This window comes from Bidens hawaiensis, unplaced genomic scaffold, assembly GCF_021521415.1.
Source record: "Bidens hawaiensis isolate Kalapana, Puna unplaced genomic scaffold, B.hawaiensis_p1.1 tig00001575_1, whole genome shotgun sequence".
Taxonomy (NCBI): domain Eukaryota; kingdom Viridiplantae; phylum Streptophyta; class Magnoliopsida; order Asterales; family Asteraceae; genus Bidens; species Bidens hawaiensis.
Window position 1 is genome coordinate 1,789,672 of NW_027491088.1, and position 16,346 is coordinate 1,806,017.

General features: G+C 36.0%; 2 protein-coding genes and 2 pseudogenes across 4 annotated transcripts; 1 reads left to right on the forward strand and 3 right to left on the reverse strand.

Annotated features, from left to right (window-relative positions):
- The first annotated feature begins 910 nt into the window (after window positions 1-910).
- Window positions 911-4,398, forward strand: LOC143585579 (cytochrome P450 CYP72A219-like). The gene is made up of 5 exons (XM_077067341.1): window positions 911-1,252; window positions 2,777-2,994; window positions 3,124-3,371; window positions 3,448-3,811; window positions 3,913-4,398. The coding sequence occupies exons 1-5, from the start codon at window positions 973-975 to the stop codon at window positions 4,336-4,338; spliced, it is 1,536 nt and encodes a 511-aa protein (XP_076923456.1). The 5' UTR covers window positions 911-972; the 3' UTR covers window positions 4,339-4,398.
- Window positions 4,399-4,747: 349 nt separating this feature from the next.
- On the reverse strand, window positions 4,748-8,721 carry LOC143587534 (dynamin-related protein 5A-like; annotated as a pseudogene). The gene is made up of 8 exons (XR_013144909.1): window positions 8,243-8,721; window positions 7,316-7,507; window positions 7,034-7,240; window positions 6,543-6,971; window positions 6,239-6,466; window positions 5,971-6,166; window positions 5,334-5,892; window positions 4,748-5,241 (listed from the first exon to the last, which is right to left on the reverse strand). The product of XR_013144909.1 is annotated as a dynamin-related protein 5A-like (transcript).
- A 1,045-nt stretch (window positions 8,722-9,766) lies between these two features.
- On the reverse strand, window positions 9,767-12,032 carry LOC143587544 (solanesyl diphosphate synthase 1, chloroplastic-like; annotated as a pseudogene). Its single transcript, XR_013144911.1, has 5 exons — window positions 11,589-12,032; window positions 11,435-11,514; window positions 11,110-11,237; window positions 10,747-11,034; window positions 9,767-10,682 (listed from the first exon to the last, which is right to left on the reverse strand). The product of XR_013144911.1 is annotated as a solanesyl diphosphate synthase 1, chloroplastic-like (transcript).
- A 996-nt stretch (window positions 12,033-13,028) lies between these two features.
- Window positions 13,029-15,153, reverse strand: LOC143585592 (ubiquinone biosynthesis O-methyltransferase, mitochondrial-like). Its single transcript, XM_077067350.1, has 9 exons — window positions 14,786-15,153; window positions 14,585-14,674; window positions 14,342-14,420; window positions 14,163-14,240; window positions 13,941-13,989; window positions 13,771-13,820; window positions 13,538-13,687; window positions 13,368-13,448; window positions 13,029-13,291 (listed from the first exon to the last, which is right to left on the reverse strand). Exons 1-9 carry the CDS (start codon window positions 15,007-15,009, stop codon window positions 13,184-13,186), a joined length of 909 nt encoding a protein of 302 aa, XP_076923465.1. The 5' UTR covers window positions 15,010-15,153; the 3' UTR covers window positions 13,029-13,183.
- Between the last annotated feature and the right edge of the window lie 1,193 nt (window positions 15,154-16,346).

A 16,346-nucleotide genomic window follows, 5' to 3' on the forward strand; every position in this document is an offset into this window, starting at 1 on the left:
CGTGGGACTTAAACCTAGATCTTTCATTTTAAGTACTTGCCATTAACGACGGAATACAATGACAATCTAGAATATGTAATTTCTTTTTAAAGGTAAATATATTTACACAAATGATCTTATGAAGTGAAAATGGAAATTGGGTATTTGTTGAGAACATGGCGCTCATGGGTAGAATGCATAAATGGTCATTTGATGGCATAGGTAAAGAGAGAAAAATAGTGGTGAACATATATTACGTATAAGATGCAAGTGGTGATGCATAAATAAGATTACTTCCTCTAAAGTTATAAGTATATAAATATATGGTATTATAGGGAGATGACCACTACACATATAATATTTTAAAGGTGGTAACTTTGTAAAATAGTAATCGAGTTTGAGGTAACATATTTCCTATTTTAAAGTAAAAAAGTTAGGATAATTAATCACATTAAACTCATATAGTCTCTCTATCTTGTGCTACTTTTGATTCTCTTATATACGTTAAATACAAATGAATTATAGAATTCTCGTAAAATTGACTCTGTAACCAGCGGGGCTTGCTCTAATGGTCAGGAACATGATGGATGACCCGGATTTGAATCCCTATTCCGACCGGATTTTACCAGAGCATTAAAACCTGTCGTGCCTTCGGGCGGGGTGAGCCAACTGGGTTTTACCGGAAACGCCAAGCCAAACTCAGATGCCAGCGTGGATCCCGATCATGTCAACATAGTTGGCCTGAGTGGGGTGATGGGACGTGACGTGTTCGCGCAGTAAGATAACTTAACTATGAAAGTCACCGTTAGGAAAAGAAAAAAAGAAAACTCAAAGTGGTCCTACCATAGATTCAAAACTTAGTTAATTAACTAATCAAATTAACCAATAGTATTGTCTCCCTTTAAGGATACCCTTTTTCCATGCTTATAAATTTCTTACCTCTTTAAAAGAAACAAAGAAACATACTCCTATACATTTAACTATTAGCTAGCTATGGGCACTATGTTGTCATTGCTTGCGTCACTAGCCGTTATTGGCAGTGCATGGTGGGTGTGGACGGTGATCCAGTGGATCTGGCTCACACCAAGAGCCATTGAAAGATGCTTAAGGAAACAAGGTCTCAACGGACCACCATACAGATGGTTGCATGGAGACACGAACCAGGTTGCAACCATGGCTCGACAAGCCGTCACCAATGCCAAACCCATCGGCTTTTCCGATGACTTCCTTCCCGTCATTCTGCCGTTCCACCACCAAGTCATCCATACATATGGTAATTAAGTCATTTCCTTATGTTTTAGTACGTTTTTTAACAACGTTTGGAATCAGCCCCGAGTGAACCTTACTGAGACGTGATGTAAGTATGACTAACCCATAAAAACTATATTTAGTCAGGTTTATAACACGAGACCTTAAAAGATTCAGGCGTATGTTTTAGTACATTTAATCATTGTCCTAGTAGTTAATTAAGGTTTTGAATATTAAATTTTATCCCTATAAAACTAAGTGTAATGATGGTGGGCATGCAATGGTGTTTTTATGTCAGAAGTGGCCGGTGGAAGCTTACAGCTAGCTAACACACATACAATATCTTAACTACCAGTTGCATACAAGATATATTATATATTCAATGAACACATTGTGCAAATTTTACCAAATTCAAAGTACACCTTAGCATTTAGCTTATTGTTTTGATTGTTTATTATTGTTTTTATAATATCTAGGCTTCATCAAGTATGTACGTGCATATATATATATTTTAAGTTTTTAACATCACTCACAACCGAGTCGATCCCAAAGTTCCATTAGTTACACAAAAAGTACCAACCGCGCGCATATTTATATATGATATTCCAAAACTTTTAGTTTAGTTACACAATTAACCTCGCCTAACTATGCATGCTACTTCACAACTTTCATTTACTTACACAAATAACACCATAACTTTTTAATATGGTAACCCTCAAGTTCCATAAATCATACAATTAGCCCCACAACATTTAAGTATGATAACTTTTAAGTTTCATTAAATTACACAAACAACCCCACAAGTTTTTAATATGGTACAAACTGATACCGTAACGATCCGATATCGTCCGAGTTCCCGCCACTTCCTTGCCGCAACACGGCGATACACGGGTTTAAACTTTAAAGCAATTTCTTTTAAGTTGTTTGATGTTATATATTAATAATATATATTGGTTTTTTAAATGCCTGGGTTCGGGTATGGAACCAGGTCGAGGTATGACCGGGCATTAGAAAAACAGATATTGCCAATACCCGGGTCAGGTCCGGTCCAGTTATTGTCTCTAAAAACCATACCTTATGTATCGGGGTCGGGTCGGGTATAGAACCGGGTATTTGAATACCCTATTTCCGGGTATTGAAAAAACCCTATTTTTGGGGTTTTTTGGGCTTTTTCCCGGGTATAGATTGAATTTTTAAAGAGTGCACTTTTTAGGGGTATTTTTCGGATATTTTTTTAGGTATTTTTGGGGTTATATCGGGTATTTGAAAAACCTGGTTCTGGGTATGGAACCGGTTCCGGTTTTTGGGTATTACCGGATACAAATCGGGTCCGGTTCGATTACGGGTTTTGATACTGAAATGCATACCATGTCCGTACGTGTATTAAAAAAAACCGATTATGAGTTTGGGCTTTTTTTGTGCACCTCTATTAATAGTAATAGGTATCAACCATCAAATGATCTGGATGGCTGGACTTGTAAAGTTTCTAACATGAGCCCAATCCAGCCCACTAATTTATAGTTTTATACTTGCATTTTGCACTTTTCAGGTAAAATTTCATTTACATGGTTAGGACCAACTGCAAGGCTCACCATCATGGATCCTGAACTAATTAAAGAGGTTTTGGTGAACAACAAGATTTACAAGAAACCGATCATGAACCCGATGGTCAAGATACTAGTTCCGGGGATGCCTAGCTTCGAGGACCAAAAATGGGCCAAACATCGCAAGATTATCGCTCCTGCTTTCACTCAAGACAAGTTAAAGGTACAAGTGATCATTAGGACTGTCCACATATCTCGTCGAAAATGAGATGACCCAAATTTATATTATACCCGAGCCAAGACCGATACCTGATCATAATTATTCTTTTTAACTATTGTTTTATAATTGTAGCATATGTTTTCGGCCATGTGCATGAGTTGTAACGACATATTGATAACCGAATGGACAAAGCTGGTCTCGGATAATGGTTCGTGTGAAGTAGATGTGCAGCCTTACATCGATGATTTTTCTAGTGATGTGATCTCTAGAAATGCATTTGGTAGTAGCTATGAACAAGGTAGAAGGATATATCAACTCCAAAAGGAACAAGCCTTGCTCACATCACAAGTTTTGAAATCGGTGTACATACCGGGACGAAGGTAAACAATGCTTCGTTATCATTTCTTGGCCACGTAAACCGATTGTTTTTAACAAAACTGTAATCTAACTATGCAGATTTTTACCTACGAAAACAAATAAGAGAATGAAGGAGATTAGCGATGAGTTGAGATCAATTCTAAGCAAAATTATGGAGAAAAAAGTAGTCAATCCGGTGCTTTCATCTGATGAAGATTTACTATCTTTGTTGCTAAAATCCACCAAGAGCACAAATAGGGAGTCAAGACTGAGTGTTGATGATGTGATTGATGAATGCAAATCATTCTATTTTGCCGGGCAAGAGAGTACTTCGAATCTCTTGGTTTGGACCATGATCTTGTTGAGCCAACACCAGACATGGCAGGCGAGAGCCCGAGAGGATGTGTATCGAGTTTTTAAACACAATAAACCGAGTTATGAAGGGTTAAGCCAACTCAAAGTTGTAAGTACACAGTTCATCAATTAGTATACAGTATATATAACAAGCTTACCTTTCAAATCAAGATTCCATTCATAATAGTTTTAAAATATTTGTGGAAGCAGGTAACCATGATTATATATGAAGCTCTTAGACTATATTCTCCGGCAACCATATTCACGCGAATCACATATGAAGAGACCAAACTTGGGAACCTAACCATACCAGCCGGCGTGCAACTCTTGTTGCCGGTTATATTTGTGCATCATGATCGGGATCTTTGGGGGGAAGATGCAAAAGAGTTCAACCCCGAGAGGTTTTCAGAGGGAATCGCAAAGGCGACAAAGAACAAGCTTGCCTTCTTTCCATTTAGTTGGGGTCCACGAATTTGCATCGGGAATAACTTTGCATTGATGGAAGTTAAGTTGGCTATATCAACCATCCTACAAAATTTCTCATTTGAGTTGTCACCTTCTTACACTCATTCACCTTCATATGTTGTTACTCTTCAACCCAAACATGGTGCGCACTTGATTCTGCATAAGATATAAAACCCAAACACGGGCTTTGTTTGCACGACCCTTGACACAGTGACTCAGTTTGCTAGTTTTCGCTATTTTTCTTGTTTTTTATTTTCTTAGAAGTGTGTTTTACATGGTTTGTGATTTGGTTGTGGTTCATGACTTCATGTAATTTGGTCTCTTGTATAATAAAATAATTGGTTTGGGCCTTGCATTCTTGCAGGCCTTTTCATGTATAATGAAACTATTAGCGTTACATTTGGGCCTGGCGGGCTTTTTCATGAGAAGATCTATCAACTGTCTTTAACCAAATCTACTTCAAATATACAACTTTGTATTTAAAATGTTAAGTATTCCATGTGCAGTAGCCTATCAGATGCAGTTAAGATATGAATATGGCCCATTACATTGATGAACAGCTTAAACTTGGCTTGACTGATTTGAGTAGAGACCCAAATTGACCCATTATATAAAACACAAACTGGGACCCGCATTTGACTGATTTTCAGGGTCAAAGAGCCACTTATCCACACGCAAAAATCAAACTTTTTGTTTGAATCACAAACAAGAGAATCAACAAATGCATTATTCATAAGGTTTGTTTGCTCACAAGATGAAAGCAATATCTCACATGACTTCACAGGTAGAATCTATCAATATATGTATGTAGTTTCTCACCAAATTGTACATGAATCAAGATATGCATGTATGAATGGAATATTCATCAGCTTGACTTGTCTCACATTATCACAGGGACGTTGCCACCATCTTAAACTCAGTCAAACAAGAATGTAGTATCTTCTGCCGCTTCAGAAGAGTCTCCCTTTCATTCTTCAGAATGTCAATAGCTCCAGGTGCAACAAACATATCCATAAACTTTTCATCTTTTACACCAAACAATCCAGTCCCAATGCCACCATAAGATCTTCACGGCTGAGACACAAAAACAATATAAGTTTCAACATTGATATAAGTAACTGATTTCATACTTTCATGTTAGAAACATATAAATAAAAGATATATACCATGGAGTTAGAAATCCTGAATTCAAAGCTGTCGTCACACTGCGTTCAACCAAAACTTCACGAATCCGTGCAAAATGTTGTGCAGCTAATGAGCATATCTGATCATAGGTTGACCCTCGTTGTGACCCGTGTTGACTGCCCAACGTTTTGCTGTCACCTAGTATTCTACGATGGCTTTTTCTTGCTCCACCATCAATGAAGTTTCCTTGTTCCTTTAGTGGTTCAGGTGATGGTGTATCAGGTACAGTCATAGAAGCTTCTCCTGCTGCTTTTAGAACCTTCACCGGTGATGTTTCTTGATTACGTACTGGAGATATGTTTTCTTGATCTGAAAAATCAAGGGATGATGTCCGGTAACCGAAACTAGAGTTTGAGCCTGGCCCATATAAAAGATCAGTCTCGTAGCACACTTGAGAATATGGGCTTGTGACCGAATCCAAGTGTTGTCGAACGAGTTGCTTGCGTTGTTTTGCAAGATCTTTTATGAAACAGTTGTAAGATCGCCTTAACGCAGCATGAAAGCCGACATACCCATCCATATCCCCAGTTTTCTTCCCATCTGCGAAAAGCATCCCATAAGTTTTTTCTTTTTTGTATTTTCATACATTGGTATATAAGATAATATTAAAGTTCTTACAATCAAAGTGAAGGTGTTGGTTTTTCTCCATGGCAAGATCAAAAAGGTTACTTAACACAAAAGCAAGTCGGTCACAAGCAGTATCAAGAAGAGGTGCAAGCCATGATTTGGCAGCAGCACGGGCAATCTCTGCAGCAGCCTCTGTAATTCCCCTTCCACCTCCTCTGCCAGCATGCGCAAGTGTTATATTTGACATCTGTCAAAAAGATGAGTCAGGTCAGCTCAACTTGTTTAGATTATTACATTTCAAGTATATTTTTGATATTACCTTCTCCCTTGAAACAGTAGGGTATTCAACTGAATAAGCAGCACATCTAAACTCATGCATAACTCTTTCAAAAGCAGCACCACCATAAAGGCGTATGGTGGAATTGGGTGGTTTTATATCAGCAATTACTCCTGGCCAACTTCCCATACCACTTTCAAATTTCTCTTCACCTGTTGTTCTTCCCCATTGCTCAGGGTCAGGATCTGCAGATCCATCTATCAACGCTCCCTACAACATTTGACAATATGATCTCGTTAGTTGTTAATATAAGCCATTGTTATTGTAATTATGAATGAATTCATACCACATGGTTGCAGATGGAGGATGCAAACAACATTGAAGTTCTTCTAAGGTGAGCAACATCAGAAGTTGCTTGTAATTTGGAGTCCAAGATATTTAACTGAGCAGTCACTTCACTGCAGCGTTGTTCAAGCAAAGCTAATATTGCGGGTGTAGCTTCTTTATATCTCCTGTGAAGCTCAGATTCAAGATAATTTCTCAGACAACCAAAACCTATGTGGGATCTGTATTTTTCTTCATCATATCCCCCTTTGACATTTTCTTTCAGATGGCGGATAACATCTGAATCCACTTGAGATATTTGCTTCCTAAATTCATCATTTGAAACTGCAGTCCTTTCTTTTGGTAGAGCCACAAAGAATGGCTGTATGTTCTCTCCAAGGTAGCCACTTGCACTCAGGTATCGATCAACCTCCCACCGTTCAGTAAATTCCTGCAGAGATCAAATTAAGATTAAATGCTTTGTTCATCAAGTAGGTTAAATCATCTATGTACCTTAAGCCGGTTATCAAATTTGGAGACAACAATTAGTGTTCTTTTAAAGGTTGGATCAATGTCACGAATGGCATCCAACCACAATGATGAGCACCACTCAACACTGCTTTGTTGTAGGAATAACAGGATGCGGTTAGGTGGATTAGCTAAAGATATCACCATTGAGAGAATTTCTTCTGGTGTGCTTTCTGGTTCTCCCTTTTTAGCCTACCAAATGTGGTTCAGATTGTTACAAACATGAACCTTTTTCTAACAATACAAACAGAGTTTGGTATAAATTACCTTGAGAACAAATCCTGGAGTGTCAATGATGGTGAGATTGGGACAATGGGCATACTCAGCTCTCATTACTATCGGTTTAGAAGAGACTGCAGTTTTAGTCTTCTTTAACATTGCATCAGTTCTTGATTTAATCGTATCAGCAATAGCTGATGATGATAAAAGAGGACTGCCATATTCCTCAGAATCCTCTTCCTGATATGTTATTTTCATACTTCAGTATAATTCATACATAGACAAAAAAGAAACAACTAGTACTCGGGATTCTACAGAGTTTCTATAATTCATATCCTCATGATCAACCAATTGAAACTCATTCAATACTAAATATCCAAATTTGAGAAATAGAAAGATTTCAATACGAAACCCTAACTAAACATTCGCTTCATGATCAATAATTCCAAACTCTAAACCCTAACTATGCAGCAATAAAATAATCAAATTCAATTCTACATGATTACTGAAAAGAGTAGCTGACCTAAGCGATAGGAAGCTTTCAATATGAAACCCTAACTACACATTCTCATCATTTTCAATAATTTTCGGAAACTCTGATCCCTAACTATGCAGCAAAAATTGATCAAATTCAATTCTGTATTGATTAGTTAGAATAAGAACAGATTAATATCCAAAGCCTAAAATCACTAAAATCAGCATGTTTAAATGCTTACCAAAGGCTCATAAATCAACCAATTGAAGCACATTTAAGTAACATTAACAGAATAATATCCAAAATTGAGCAATAATCACACAAACTGCTGATCCTGATCATGTATTGTAGTTTATACTAGTAATACTAAAACCTAACTACACATGCTCTCCATTATCAATAATATTCAAAAACTATAAACCCTCACTAAATAAGCAGCAACAAATTCAATCAAGTGATTAACTACTATTATATACAATTAATTCAAATAATGAATTGACCTGAAATCGGCATATAGGATCAAGAGCAGTAGGATCATGAACCATCTGGAGAATAAGTGGCCTGCATGTTCCCATCTCCACCTCACGTACATTGAACTGGAAGCCGAGAAGTGCTTCGAGAAGCGAGCTTTTGCCATCGGATTGGCCTCCGAGTGCCACGATCTCAGGAATCGGAAGCTTTTCGCCAAACGCAACGGCGGCGGACTGAAGGCGGTTGTAGGCGTCAAAGCGAGACTTGGAGAAAGAAGAGGGGTCAGTAGTGTGGTGGTGGTGGTTTAGTGATACTGGAGAAGAAGAAGCAGAGAAGGTATCGGTGGTGGTTGAGTATGCAGTTGGTGGCTTCATGAACACGCCGGTGGACGCCATTGTTGATCGAGTAAGGTTGGATTCTGTTAGAGAACTGTATAACTGGTAGTTAGTTATGGAGTTTGTTAGTTAGTGAAGTAACTACTGTATGCATATAATGGAAAGTGATGAAGAAGCTAACAGAATAACTGTAACCGTTTTAAAACGGAAAGTTTGTTTTAAAAATTTGAGTAGTGGGCCACGTGATCTAACCGGGTCTAGAGTCGGATCCGGGTCAATGGACTGGTGTCTATTGGACCGAACGGGTTTAGGGATTTTTAGTTACGGGTACCGTAGTATAGTTGACAGTTTAAACTTTAAACTGAAGCAAGTCGGTCGGTTTGAGATATCAGTAGTTTGGTTTTACAGTTTGTTGGTTTAATCGGTTCAGTCTGGTTTAAAACTTGAAAACTAGTTGTGTAAACTAGATTGGTCTTTTAAACTTGACTACTAATGTATACGTATTATAATTATAGGCCATCTTTATCATTTTAAAATGTTAAATATAATGAATTTGAAATAAGAAAAGAAAAAAAGGTTCATATAACGGAACCGGTAAAATAGGTAGGTACGGCCAGCCCACCCGACTCAGCAGGTTTGGTTTATCGTTTCTCAAAACCGTAGTTAGCAGTTCAAGTTATAATTTTTGTCATAACCGACTGAACTATGCCATTAATAGAAAAGAAAAGAAGGATAAAGATGGCTCGTTTATAGGGAATAAGAAGCGTGCTCAAGGACTAATGTGGAGGTGGAAGAAAACATGCGAATTTATATGTCAAACAACTTCGCGAGAAATTAAGGTTTCACAAGATTTCCCCAAGTTTATCTATGACAATGAAGTTGCATACATATCACCTCCAATAAAGTAGATGTCACAAAACACACTGGAATTGATTGTCATTTCATCCTAAAAAGCTCACTGACAGGATAATAATGATAACAGTCCGTCAATCTAGTGATTAACTAATAGTTGTGCTTACAAAATCTCTTAGAAATTTTCATGTTGAATATACATGTCATAAAATTGGAGTTTTTAATTTAAATTCTCTAGCTTAAGGTAAAGTGTTAAGAGTAGTAGAGTATATACATACTATGTTGTATCATAATATGTAAGTTACACATTAATTAAAAATCATTGAAATTACAAATGAGAGGTTGCAAGATGTTAACTTGAAATGATGCAAAGAAGTCCCTAGCTTTCATATGCAACCAAAATCAACAAAAAAAAACACTTGGGATCTATCTTACAAAATCTACATAACTTGAGACTGATAATGAGATTCAAATGCCACAAACAAATTCAAAATTGTTTTATATTATATTTATGATCTACCTTTTAAAATTACAAAACTTAAAGAAAACAGGATGAAACCAAGAACTTACATTTATGATCAATGTTAAAGAATATATTCAGTATACAACAACAACCATGAATGTTTCTTTCTTTCTTCCACTTATAAGTTTTCCTATAACTTCATAACATTTTACAGAACCCGATCGGAGATCAACAACGCCTTAAAACCTCCAAAAAATGAGCGTGTTTCAACCGTTCTCCCATTTCAAAATCTAGTCAATCCGCTCAAGATTAAATTTGACCATCCCCTCGAGAGCCAACTGAAACGAGCTCGGAGGAAGGCATTGCAGGCACTGGATTGCCACGTCAGCTTTCTGTTTAGCAAGAATCCGAGCCCTTTCAATCCCGTCACTCTTCATCACTAACTCAATAGCTTCATTAAGAGACCCCGGTTCACAAAACTCTGTCTCGATTATCTCTCTCAGCTTCGACTGTTTTTCAAGAGCGAATATCACGGGTGCGGTCAGGTTTCCTTTCGCCAGGTCACTGCCAGCTGGCTTCCCCAACTGCTCTGCTGACTGCGTAAAATCCAATATGTCGTCGACAACCTGGAATGACAGACCGAGATTCTTCCCATATTGATACATTTGCTCGCTGATGTCATCGTCAACCGAGCTAAAGATTGCTGCTCCTTTTGTGCTTGCAGCTATTAAAGAAGCGGTTTTATAGTAGCTTTTGATTAAATACTCATCAAGTTTAACGTCACAGTCGAATAAACTTGAAGCTTGTTTAATTTCACTGCTCTAATTAAGGTTTTAGCTTCCACTTTCGTTTCTTGATAGTCGTTTCAACTTAGTATAAAAACTTGTAATAGTGTACCTGGCTGATTAGCTTTATGACTTCAAGATTTTCAAGATTCGTGAGGTACCATGATGACTGTGCAAACATAAAATCTCCAGCTAGGACTGCCACTCGTGTACCATATAGCTGGTGGATGGTTTCTTGGCCTGCAAACAGAAAAAAAGACGTTTAATATACGATATCATTACAGGGAGCTAACTGTTTACAAAACTCGTAATAGATTATTCGAAAGTTCTTGGTATGAATCATTTCAATGATCTCAGCCAACCGTCTATGTTCTCTCGTGAGTTCCCTAAGACACAAAAAGGAACTTATTACATATATACCGAACAACAAATCATTCGAGTTTATTAAAAAAGGTACTCACTCTAAACCTGTAAGCTTTAGTGTGGCTCTTGACACTAAGAACACCAACGCCGGTCTCATTCTCTTCCCACCAGCACTAAATATCTGCTCAGCAGCCGACATCAAAACCGGATTTTCTGCACCAACAATCTACCACACAAATTATATACAAAATATCAACAATTTCACAAATTTTCAGAAACAAATTGGGAATAAATGACCAAATTATAATCACCAAATCATAAACTAATTCTAATATTAATCTATAATCAAGATTCTCAATTTTGACTGAAGAAAGTCAAAGTTGTCATTTGTCAACAATATTCAAATTCACATATTAAACTTACAGATTGTAGATTCTTGTTTAAGGTTAGAAGGTCATCAGAAACAGCTTCAAACAAATTTGTTTTAGATTCTTTCTTCTTACCTATTCATAAACAATAAATTAAATTAAAAAAACAAAAAACATTAACTCATTATAATAAAATTAACTAAAACAACCATTAAGCATAGTCTTTGGAGCTTCAGTAGAAAACACTCTACATTTTCCAATATTATTATCACGCCGGAAACATACCAATCTCCGGCCACCACCACAATATCCTTTATTCACACTCCTAATTATTTTCCTTGTATAATTATCAAAACATCACCCACAAGCACCAAAATCAAGATTATGGCATGTGGCCAGCATCATCATCATAAACACCCCAAGATCAGATTTTTATTAAACAACACTCAAAACCCAGTTATAAAATGTCAATAATTTGAACATAAGTGAAATGATGTTGGGACTTGAGAAACTGAGAGTCTTGAATGAATGAATAGATATAGTGTGAGTTTGAGTGGATGAAGATAGTCCACATGTGTGAAGAAATAAATATGGTTTTTAAAATTTAGTGTTTATTTAATTTAGAAGGTGTAGGTGCCACAGAAATTGAGGAGTTTAGCAACAGTGATTGTGTTGAATTGACAGGTGGGTGGTATGTTGTATCTGCCAAGAAAATTTAGGGGAAAAGGACATGGGTAGAATTCGTGTTGTGTGGTCGCTTGAGAAATGCTCGTTGTGAGATTACTTTTATCGTAGTCATGGTTGTAAAATTTTCGATTAAGCGTTGAATAATTATTGATTAATTTTGATTAATCGTTAGTTTATATCTCACTGCCTAACTAGCGACTGCTGGAATCCTGTTTCTTTTTTTGAGCTAATAATATATCAGAAATAAATGATGTGTTGTTATATGATTGTGCAAGTGGTAGAAGAAATAATCATGATAATTGTTTTGTATATTATATTCTATCTCACACAACTCAAGAAATTATTATTGTTTTGAAAACAATATTATTATTTGTGAATAAATGTAGTCAAATGTATGTACATGGTGTGTTTCTTGTATTTCTTTCAAATATAAAGGAACAATAATTTCTTTAGTTGAAAATTGAATTTGTTATTTTAATTTAGTTATTGATAATTGCAAAGTCAAGCCTTTTGAAATTAAAAGGTTTAATAAATAATTTCAAAAGATATTTTCTTATAATATTTGAAGTAAAAACATGAATAAGTATTGGAGAATCAGGGGAAAAAAACCTTTAAATAGTTCAATCTGGCCGGAACCATAGTTTGACCCGAATTAAGGCGTTTATTAAGAAATAACCCTTTCGACTTGAACTCGTTCAACCCGTTACCAATTTGTTTGATCTCAGCGAATGCAGGAAGGTTGAAATCATTTTGTAGAACAGTAGAAGAGACTGGTGTATAATTACTATGAATAACACAAATGATAGTTATAATACTGCATAATGTGCGTTATAGTCCATAATATGCATTTGTAAAAAATTAATTTAGTAAATTAATACGAATGCAATCTTCTAAAAATATAGTCAATCATAAAATTTTGAGACTAAAAGGCCTTCCTCTAGGCATAAGATGTGTTGCATTTAAAATTTGAGGATGTATATTACACTTTCTAAAGCACTAAATGCTTAACTGTAACCAAAGTGCAACCAAAGGGGTTTACTTATTGATACAAAAACAAGAAAATAAAAAACAGGGCCACACCATTCATACTATTGTTAAACCTGGCTAAGCTTATAAATTATTGGCTGTTTTTTGTACCGAATGCAATGAAATTGACACCGATATCATCAGTAAGGGACCATTGACCGGTCAACGGGTCATACGCAAAGCCAGCCATCTCTTCAACCTACAGAAATACTGTTTAATAACTGAACAAAAAGGATTATTATGATGTGATGAACTCAGATTATGTATTTGCTTACAGAAATAGAAGCGCGCTGCAGTATCAATACTAGTTCTTCAGGGGTTAAAAAACTCGACCATTCATGTGTCCCCTTAGGAAGCTGTTAATATATATAAATTCAAATTTTGGAAGAAAAGAAAACAAAAATATATAACTATAACTAGACAAGGTTAATTGTTATTTTCATACCCAATGCAGGATGTATTCTGCTGCAACAATGGCAGTTGCATATGCTCTCATAGAACGGTTAATTGTTGATATGACAGTAGCTCCATTAGATACGGTTAATGCAGACAAGGATTTGCAAAACTCAGCAGGGTCCGCCACGTGTTCAATTACCTGAGAATTGTATAGAATAATATTGATAATTCAGTGATTTTGTGCAAAAAGGTTGCTACATTATAAAAGGTGAATCATCATACCTCTAAAGCAATAACTGCATCAAACTCCATCTGCTCTTCAACCAAATTTTCTGCTCATATAGTTGTACACAAACATCTATTTTTAATATAATTTGTAAAAAGATGGATAACAACATTATAAAACTTAAAAGAGGAAATATTTAAAGATTAGAAAACAGTATAAAAGGTACCTGCGGTTGTACAACGGTAATCAATTGAGGAAGCTACTGGATCCAAATCCTAAACAAAGCAACAAATTGTGGTGGATTACATTTCATTGTGTACCCATAATAATACTAAATAAGAATATCTTCCCTACATTTCAAAGTAAATACAACAATATACAACTTTATATATTAAAACATGTGTATTCCAAAATCAGAGTGCAAATATAAGGTTGCAACTAATCATACCGCATGAAGTCGTGCAATCTTGATATTCTTGTCCACAGCATCTATTCCTGTCACCGAAGCCCCCATTCGAGCCAAAGGCTGACCAGAGTCAACACAAAAATAAAAAGAATTATGTTAAACTTATCTGCTTGACTTGTAGTACAAGTGAACAAATTCAACTTCTGAATATGAACATATACCTCAGATAAAATACCTCCTCCACAACCAACATCTACAAATTTCAGCCCTTCAAATGGTCTTGCAGAAGACGGATCCTTCCTGAGAAAGATAATATATGAAAAAACGAAACCAAAACGAATGTATAATGTGCAAAGGGACTTTCTCTATGTGGTGATGATCTAATCATCATGGATTCTTATGATGCAATGCAAGTCATGCATAATAACATAAATTGAACGCGCTAGATTGAAAGGAAACAATACCCAAAATGTCTGCAAAGAGTGGACCGAATAAAAGCCAGCCTTGCCGGATTCATAACATGCAATGGCTTAAAAGGTCCTTCTGCGTCCCACCTGTCCACATACAATATCTTTCATTTAAATTGATAAACAACAATGGTGATATCTAAAGGAACCAATTTCTTAATGATGCCAATAACTAAGAAAAGTAAATTCGGTTAGTACCAACTATCAGCTATAGCTGCAAATTTGGCTAGTTCAGTCTGGTTCAATGACGAAACAGAAGCAGCCGGCTGTTGCGTAGTTGCATAAAGCCTATTATGAATTAGTGGCTGGAAAGCCGCAAGAACTGCATGTTTCGAACTAACACTTGAATGAATGGAAACACCACTGCTTCTCGATACGTTTTGTAGTCGGTATAAACTCCTCAAAAACATCCTGCGAAACATATTCACTGCCTAGGATTATGATGATAATGTCGTGTTGTTAATCTTATGTTTAATTATTTACTCTCCCCTTGTGTTCTGTAAGTAGCTTGTTTCCAAATTTTCAAGCAGGCATTTCATCCAACACTCGGTGTGCAACAAAAAGACCTAACACATTAAAGAAAATTAACATCAAACAATACCAATTAGAGATTTTTTTTAAATAGATGGAGCCCTAAATCAGTAGACAATTGATTGAATAGATTAACAGATGATATTACGTTACTTTTGTACCTGGTTTTTTGACGCCGCAATGAAATTAAAGGACTGAAAATGGTGGGTATGAATTAAAAATCTGAACTTGAAGATCCAAGAAATCAATTGTGTACGTGGGTGTTGAAGAGGTGGTGGATGGGTATGTGATGCAGTTAACTCCAACGGGGTTATGAATTTATGATGCGTTAAATTAGAAAGGCAAAATGAACACAATGTACGTGTTTGGGATTGCTTATTTTCACAAACTTAAACTTAATTTAAAATTGAATAAGATGTTTGGTTATATTGATATAACTTATTAACTTAAAAATGTATAAGAAGGTTAAATTAGGAATTCCGAACACCCCCTTTGATCAATACTCATCGGTTTTATTATGTCCAACCCAAAAATAATCGGGCCGTTTAGTTATTTTACCCTAATGACCGAGCGTCGCATGCCAATAATGTTTACCGTCGGCCACCTTTTTTTCTGACTGCTGGAAAAAATGTTCACGACGCCGCCTGATTAGTTCAAAACCAGGCGTTGGTTGGAATTTATAGGAGTCGGGTGGTTTTTTTTAGGCGGCTACTAGATTAATCTAGGCGTCGCCTGGTTTTTCAAATTCAAAACCTTTATAATTTTTTTTCCATAAAATTGTTTATAATATCATATTTGATTTTTTTCCATAAAATTTGATATTATTAAAAAAAACGCTATTATTAAACGATCTTACGACGTAAGTTACGAAAATTGTTTGGTTATTTTTTTTATATACGTAAGTTTTCATATAGCATTAGATTTTTTATAATATGAAAAAAAAAACTTTAAAGGATTTAAATTTGAAAAACCAGCTGGCGCCTAGATTAATCTAGTAGTCGTATGGATTCATAAAATCTAACATGCGTCTAGAGAAACCACATGAAGCCTAAAAAAGTCCACCATATGCTAGGAACATCTTTGTCAGGCGGTCAAAAAAGGAGGCGACCGATGGGAAACATTCTTGACATGTGACGCTCGTTTATTGAGGTAGAATAACTAGACGGCCTAGTTGGTTTTGAGCTAAACATAATAAAACCGGTGGATTTGAATGGACATTTTAATCATT